This window comes from Fulmarus glacialis, unplaced genomic scaffold (assembly GCF_000690835.1).
Source record: "Fulmarus glacialis isolate BGI_N327 unplaced genomic scaffold, ASM69083v1 scaffold11634, whole genome shotgun sequence".
Lineage (NCBI taxonomy): Eukaryota > Metazoa > Chordata > Aves > Procellariiformes > Procellariidae > Fulmarus > Fulmarus glacialis.
The window spans coordinates 75,523-83,395 of NW_009207471.1; the positions used below are offsets into that span (position 1 = coordinate 75,523).

General features: G+C 46.1%; 1 protein-coding gene across 1 annotated transcript in view; it reads left to right on the plus strand.

Moving 5' to 3' along the window:
• LOC104075577 (arf-GAP with GTPase, ANK repeat and PH domain-containing protein 1) overlaps positions 1 to 7,513 on the plus strand; it is a 60,861-nt gene extending 53,348 nt beyond the window's left edge. The window contains exons 5-6 of the mRNA XM_009576128.1: positions 5,231 to 5,486; positions 5,978 to 7,513. Of these exons, the coding sequence (XP_009574423.1) occupies positions 5,231 to 5,486; positions 5,978 to 6,181 (460 nt within the window). The 3' untranslated portion in view covers positions 6,182 to 7,513. The remainder of the gene's footprint in view (positions 1 to 5,230; positions 5,487 to 5,977) is intronic.
• The last annotated feature ends 360 nt before the right edge of the window (positions 7,514 to 7,873 follow it).

The following is a 7,873-nucleotide window of genomic DNA, read 5'->3' on the forward strand; positions in this document are numbered from 1 at the left end:
TTTCTCTTTTAGCCATCCCAACGTTGCGTCGCCGACTCTATCCAAAGCGATGCGGTTTATCGGGTGCGCGCGGGGTCGTCGCGAAAGGGTTTGTTTAAACGGCGAGCCCCGGCACAACCGGCTGCCCAGCGCTGGTCACTAGGTGATGCATGCTTCTTGCATGCTGGACCACGAAGCTAATGACACATTCTGGGACTCTCCAGGAGTTTGGGAGGTACGGGGGTTAGATTTACTTCATTTTCTTGGAAGAGACACATTAACCTTGTCAGCTGGCCAACAGGAGAGAAAATTTGGCAGTGCTCTTGCTGAGCTGGCCAGGTTACTACTGCGTTAAATGGTTGTACTTCAGTGAGCAACCAGAAATGGCAACACACGGGCACGGCACATGCACGGCAATGCTAGAGAGACCATTTAGAGGCCTCCTCAGCTACAGAATTATTTTCTTTAGCAAGAGAGAAGAAAAGATAAAAAATTTCAAGAGCTTTTTAGTGTTGTCGGAGGTGTGGAGGATAAAACTTCACTTCAAAATGCCTGTACCAAGCCTGCTCGGTATTTCTGATGGTGGGAAATCAGTGCTTTGCCGTGGTAAATACCTGCTGTCCATTATGTTTTCAATGCAACCTTTCAAAAGTTCATTGAGCCTTTTAACAAACGGTGAGTAATTTTAGATAACGAGCAAGTGAGACAACATTTCTGTCATCCTTGTTATCGCTTTGGTAAGAACAAGGCTGCTCTTGTGCTGGAGCTGTTGAATTTTGATGGCAAGTTCTCAGGGTCTCCGTCAGCATCCTGTTGCCTACGCAGCCAATTCTGAGTCGCCGTATGAACACATTATTTCCACCCTGCACATCCTTTTCGTGTTTGCCTTTCATGCCTCTCCGCCAAGTATATGTGAGGGACAAATGAAGTTGAAGGCAGAGGTGATCGGGAGCGAGGAGGAGTAGCCAGCCGTACGAGGCTCCTGCTCGGATTTGTCGGGTGTAAAACCGCACGCCTTTAGCCGAGGTGGGAGAGCCACACGATGCACTCTACGGGGCTGAGCTGTGTAGGACGTGGGCTCCTAAATGAGCATCTCTGGTGCAAACCCACAAGTGGAGAATGCAGTGTAGCTCCTGGAGTGAAGCTGTGCTCTAAGCAAATCTGCTTTTTTTTTATATTCTCTCATGCTACCTAGTTATCCCTCCCCCCTTACAGTGCCTGGTATTTATGTTTCCAGATAATAATGATGTGATGTGGCTGGCAGAGTAATTTAAATAATTGGACATTATCTTGAGAAGCAAGCACCTAATTAGTTCAAAATAAACTGAGAACTGAAATTTTCATCTGTTTCTAATAACCCTTTACCTATGTACAGTATCGCTGCTGTGGCAGAGATTTCATTATTCACACCACTGTGTGTACTTAGAGTTCACTAGTGATGGAGACTCCTGGTGGTATTTTTTGGCCAAGGCTTGGTGGCTCATTCTTCTCCTGGTACCGCCGAGTATTTTGCAGTCTTACTCTGTTGTATTTGGCCCTTGTATACCGGTGAGGTTTGAAGTTTGTATCAGCAGTCTGGGTTTGAATGCATAGCTTCAGAGGTAAAAGGCTCAAAGAAAGTCTGATCTTATAACTATACTTTTTCTTAAGTTTATCTAGGAGTTTATAATCTATTAATGCCTTTGTGCATATGCATTGAAAATATAGCAGCTAGCATGACCACTGAAGAAAAGAGAAGTCATTTTAGCACGTATGAGGAAGAGGCAGCTCCCACGTTCTCCAGCATTAGGTATCATCGGGACCATCTGAGCGCATGAGGATGTTGCCTCTCCAGCACGCTGGCTTTAAACTGGTCCTGAGAAAAGGACTCTGTTGGATTTTAAAAGTTCAGTAAAAGAGTCTTGTTTTGGGTTTGACAACTACAACTGGAAGTCTCCGGTGTTGAGGGGGTCCTTTAGAGTGGAAGTTACCAGGATTAAGAGCTAAGGGAAGAAAACGAGGGAAATATTTACTAGCCGGTGTACGTTTCCTTTATTTTTAGGGATTGGTTCGGTGTCTTTCTCCTGATTAGTTGCTCTTCCTCACATTTCCTCATACTCTTATTCAGCTGATTTATTTAAAGGTATGTCAGCGCTGGCTGAAATGAAACACTGTGCCTCCTCTTCCTGCTTATTGCTGACCGCTCCAATAATTCATTTTTTAGCTCATTAGCTAACGGGGGATGTGAACAGCGATTCTCCAGGGGACTGCAGTGAGGTTAAGTGATCTACTGCTGACAACTCTGCTCTTGGACTGGCCTTCCTTGGGGGAAATGAAACCTCAACCAAGACAAGCTGTGGATCCCAGAAGTGAAATTGGGGCATCAGAGAAACAATTACAGTATTTATGTCGTCTTGTCGGGATTTCGAAGATGAATGCGAGCGGCGGAGCTGAAGCTGTCTTCCAGGAAAGTCCCCGGGACTTCCCATTCAAAATGAAATGGTTTGTGCCAGAGACGTAGGGAGGATGTCCGTGGACGTTGACTTTCTAGATACTCATTCGAAAACAGTCCCTCTACGTTCTGGCTGTCCATGAGGTGTGGGCGAGCATGCTTTTCCTCCTACCTCTATGATAAAGTTTCATTTTCTACCAGAAAATCGAAACGACGTATCTTTCTTGTGCCCAGTTTGTACAGTTGAATAAGATCTAAATCTCATTCGATAGCCGATGTCAGTGACATGCTGCCCCCAAATGTCTGAGGCTTTTAAAACACCTTTAAGTTTGTTTGTAATGTTTGCTGTGTTCCCACCACAACCCTTAACGTCGCTCCTAAGGTAGAATTTGGCCTTAATGAATTGAGTCTTTCGGTGGCTTACGTGATCAAGAAAAATGAGGCGGGTTTTCTGAAAAGGGAAACTGAAGTGAAGTAAAATAACCACGTGCGAAGGTGGAAGTTTTAGGTGAGCGTAGCCCAGTGGCACAGCCTGCTGCTGGCTGCAGGGTCCTGCTCTGGCCAGGCATCTCCTGAGGGACCCGACATCTCCGTAGCCGCTGCCCGGCTCGGCAACAGATTTCCTCCGGAGAAGGGGTGGATCCTGACCGGAGCATACAGTCGGTGTTAATGCAGAGCATTTACGGGTTACTAGATCATACCGCGGGAGAGTGCTTTAAGGAAGGACCGTTTGCATCCTCTCCATCACTAATACAGGTGGCAGCATGTTCCCCTTCCTCAGAGTTAGATTTATTTTTTAGTGGGTTTTCTGTTCTTTTCTCAGCCTTTTGAGACCGTAGGATAAACCTGAGCAGGATCGGGTTGCTGGGGTCTCCCCGGCTCTCTTGCAGCCTTCCACGAGCAGCAGGTTTGCCTTTGTCTGCTCCCATGCGATGCGCGGCAAATGTGAAATTCGTGCCGATGAATTTGTGAACCAGCAGCCTAAAGCTCTGAAATCCTCGGCCTGAATTTGGCACTTATTGCCCCTGTTTCAGTACATACCGTAGCTCGCTATTACGGTTTAAGGTGAATTGTGATTAGAAGTGGGAAGTTGGGTAAAACAGCTTGTTTTCTAAACAGAAAGGGACTTCTCTTCTTGCTGCGGTGATCGCAGCAACTGACGCTCTGACAGGAGCCAAGACTTACTATTACTCAAAAGATGGTCTGGGGGAGAGAGGGGATTCATTTGCAGACTCGATACCTGTTTAAAAAACATATGAGAGCTTTACTAAACATTCTTGAAGATACACTGGATGGTTACTGGACCTAGAAGTGTTGCAAGAATGCCCATTTTATTGTAAATAATTGCATGTATGTTACTTTATCCTCCTCACTGCACTGTTTTTGGTTTGGTTTTTTTACCTTAAAATATCCAAACCCAAAAACCATGAGTTAAGGATGCAGCAGTAACAGAAGTCCTTTTCTTCCTCCTCTCCATCTGGAATACCTGAAATGATACTCTGTTTATCAGATCCTGCCATCAAAGGTTAATTTGCAGCTCCCCAAATGTGGGGTTTTTTTTTTGTGTGTGTGTGTGTGTCTTTTAGCTTGCAGGAGTCATTCAAAGGTTTGATTTAAACGAAGCGCTCTTTGTGTTAATTTTCTGTTTGCACTTTTGTTCTGAAAAAAGCCCTGGACCTGTTTGTAAGGTAAATTGCGGTCGGGGTAGAGAAGCGCATGCTTTGGGAAGCTGTGCCTGAAAGCATCCAGGGAGGTCAAAGCAAGGTCACTCCGCATGTACCAGGAAATGATGCAAAACTAATCCAGATTTGCTGTTGGAAGGATCTGTTTACATAAGTATTTAAAAACAGATTAGGGCTAACCTGACACTAGATTACTGAGAGTAGTGTAAACACGGCTGAAAGGCGTAAACAGAGCTTTGCCTTTTGTGCTCCTGAGGAGAAAATCTGTCACCAGTAACAAGTTGCCTGGCTTAGGTGATGTATATGGTTTTCACAGGCTGGACAGATTACCTGAGGTACCTCTAAATGGGACTTTGTCTAGGGCTAGATCTCTTAGATCATGTAATTGTATGGTAATTTTTTTAATGGAGAGTTGAGGGACTTGTTTGTAGTCCTTGTTATCCTGTAACCTAATAGCATCCAGAAGGCTTTTGATAGTTCTTTGACCTATCGGGAGGAAATGGTGCTTCAAAGTATTGTTTTGGTGGTTTGCATTTTGGAAAAACAAACAGAGGAACCATCCGTATGCCTTTTGCATCGGAAACATTGCTCAGCTCGTAGAAGGAAAAAGCACCCCTGCGAGCAAGGCTGCGTCTTTCAGAGCTTGCTCTCCCATCTGAAATGCAAGCGCAGGGGCTTGGTTACTTCTGGTCTTAGACACAGAAATTGGGTGCATTTTCTGTAATGTATTTTGCAGCACAACCTGAACGTGGAACCAGGCTGCCTGTTTTGTCTTCGGTCTTCATGATGGTGAGGGCTCTTGCACTGACCTCTTGCCAGTCCTCAGGGTTTTTTTAAGACCTCCTGGCTGTTGTGATCTTATGACCCCGTAGGCACGGCATCCACCGAGGGGGATCTCGGGCATTGCAATAATATGACTCGGTAACGATGAGATGGGTGACACAAATATCACTGCAAAGATAAAGTTTGGATGCACTGTTTCGATGAGGGCTTTTTTGCCAAAAATTTGAAGGGGGAGTAATTTTCATGTTGGTTAACTTCTGTTTGCTAGCATAACGATAGCCGAAGCTGAGCTTGCACCGTTTTACAGCGTCAGCAAAGTTGGGTTAGAGTGACCTGTCTCCTTTGGCTTCTCTAGGGAAGAAAAAGAGCGCTGGATACGTGCGAAATACGAGCAGAAGCTCTTCCTTGCCCCGCTGCAGTGCCTGGAGCTTTCTCTGGGCCAGCATCTCCTGAGGGCTACAGCCGAGGAGGACTTGCGGACGGTCATCCTGCTCCTTGCCCACGGGACTCGGGAAGAGGTGAACGAGACCTGCGGAGACGGTGATGGGCGCACTGCCCTCCACTTGGCGTGCAGGAAGGGAAACGTGGTGTTAGTGCAGCTCTTGATTTGGGTAAGTATTCGGCGTCCGGGGAGGAGGGGCTGGCTGGGTTGGCTTTCGTTTGGCTGTGTCCCTCAGCAGGACCTCACAAACCTCCTTCCTGCGGGTTCCACAAAGCCTCTGCTGGTGTGCCGAGTCTAGAGCGTTCCTCATTGCACGCTCTCAAGAGATAGCAATGTGATAAGAAAGTATTTTTCTGTCTGTCTGCTGCTACTTGATGGAAGTAAAGGAGAGCGTAGGAAATGAGGCAGGAGAGATTCCCCTAGCACCTGTTTGAAACACCACCGTGGCAAATTTTGTTCCGCACATGAGCCTCTCCCCGTAGAAACCTTTACGTATGCGACTCAGTGCTGCTCACGTTGTCAGGCTGGTATCCTGCCTGCTCTCTTCTCCCTCTCCCCATCCCCAGTTACATTCAAACCAATCTGTCCTGAGCCCCCTCCCTCCATTTTAACGCTCTGTTGGCACCGCAGCTTCCAACAACACATCTCTTCTTTCTGTAGTATGGCGTCGACGTGATGGCACGCGATGCCCATGGAAACACGGCGTTGGCCTACGCCCGGCAGGCCTCCAGCCAGGAGTGCATTGACGTTCTCCTCCAGTACGGCTGCCCCGACGAGCGCTTCGTCCTCATGGCCACTCCAAACTTGTCCAGGAAGAACAATAACCGGAACAACAGCAGTGGAAGGATGCCCACCATCATCTGAGGAGCTCACTCGTGTATTCGCTGACCTGAATTACATCCGCAGCCTCATATTCCTTCATCCCCATCACAGCTCTGCTCTGTGAGTCTGGTAACTCTCCTTTTCCCTTTTCCCTTCGGTACATCCCTGTCCCATCCGGAAACGACGCGTCTGGAGAGCGCGAGGGGATGAGAAGGAGCAAAAGGGGCTGCAGAGAAAGCAGTTGTTTCAGTGACAGCTCTCGAACGATGGAAACAAGCGGGCGAGAGCGCGTGGGTTGAGCAGGACACGCCGCGCGTGGCACCGGGACCATGGGAGAGCGGTCGTCCCCGGGGGGGACGCAGGCTCCCCGAGCGTGGAGGGAAGGGGCGGAGGGAGAAGCGAGCGAGAGGAGAAGGAAGGAGAGATGGTGACTTTCCGTAACTGACAGTTAAGCACATCAGTACATTTCACCTCTACCAAACGCGACGCCTGGATTTCATTCTCTTCTCTGAAGAGCTTGACGGCATAAATCAGAAGCAAGCACAGAGTTTGTCAGGTTTGAAGCTCCTATGATGGTATGTGTCAAATCAGTTGTAGCTAATCTGTCCGGGGAGAATACTGGCTTCATTACACTTGTATAGTTGAGTTCTTCCAGCATTACCGCTGTTTAATAGAACATGATTAGTCATCACGGAGAAAAAAGCATATTAGCTGAAGAGGTAGTTACATGGCACGCTTCGGTGATTGCTTGGATGTGATTGCAATATTCTTAGAAGCATCATATTATCTCAGACATGTTCTTTCAAGCCCTTGGAGCCCTCCTTTCTAAATTCACTGTCATAATTTAGTATCTGTTTAATTTTTCAGTCCAAAGAGAGGAAATGAGTTGCTGAGTGTTATTTGACTGCAGTCTCCTTGGTGTAAAAACAAAATGGAAAAAATAAATAAGAGTAACTATGAAACACAAAAAGGAATAATGAATACCGCTAAGGAAAAACATTTCAAGTACGTTTAGTGAAATTAATAAACGCATTAAAGGCTAATATTTTTTCAGGCAGCAGAAATAGGTTCTGTCATTTTGCCAAGGTAAACGTGTTGAGTTTTTGGTCACTCCTGTGATGCATTGCCTAACTTATACAGATTTTTGTATTGTGTCTCTAGATTATATGTATGTAAAATCTATTTGAATAAAAAAAAACATAAATATGCATTGATTTTTTTTTTTTTTTGTACAGAAAATGACATCTCTGTTAATTTATAAACCGTAATGGATGTGAACTAAATAATGTGCAACTAGTTAGGATCTATGGGCTACAGCTCATTGTACATTGAAAATATTCCCAGCAGTGAACTCTAGTTTCCATCGCAAGCCTTTGAGGAACATATCAGAAGGAGATTATGGCACGTTTGGCGTGGGGGAAAAAAAGTGTACGAGACCTTTTAGAAAGGAAAAAGAGGCTGTTTCTCAGCGCTGTAAATATATTTTACTCCAGAAGTCACGAAGCTTTCACAAGCCAAGACAAAAAGCCCTAGTCTGGCTGTGGGAAGATCAGATTTGATTAAGTTCAGAATTGATAGCCTTCACCGCGGCGGGCAGGGCATGGCTGCGCTTGACTCCCAACTTGGCTGCTTTCTGGAAGAAAAATGGCTTGTGAAAGTAGCCTGGACAGTTCATTTGAATTCCAAGTTTTAATACTTGATTTGATTATTTTGGTATTACCGGGCAGATCCCAG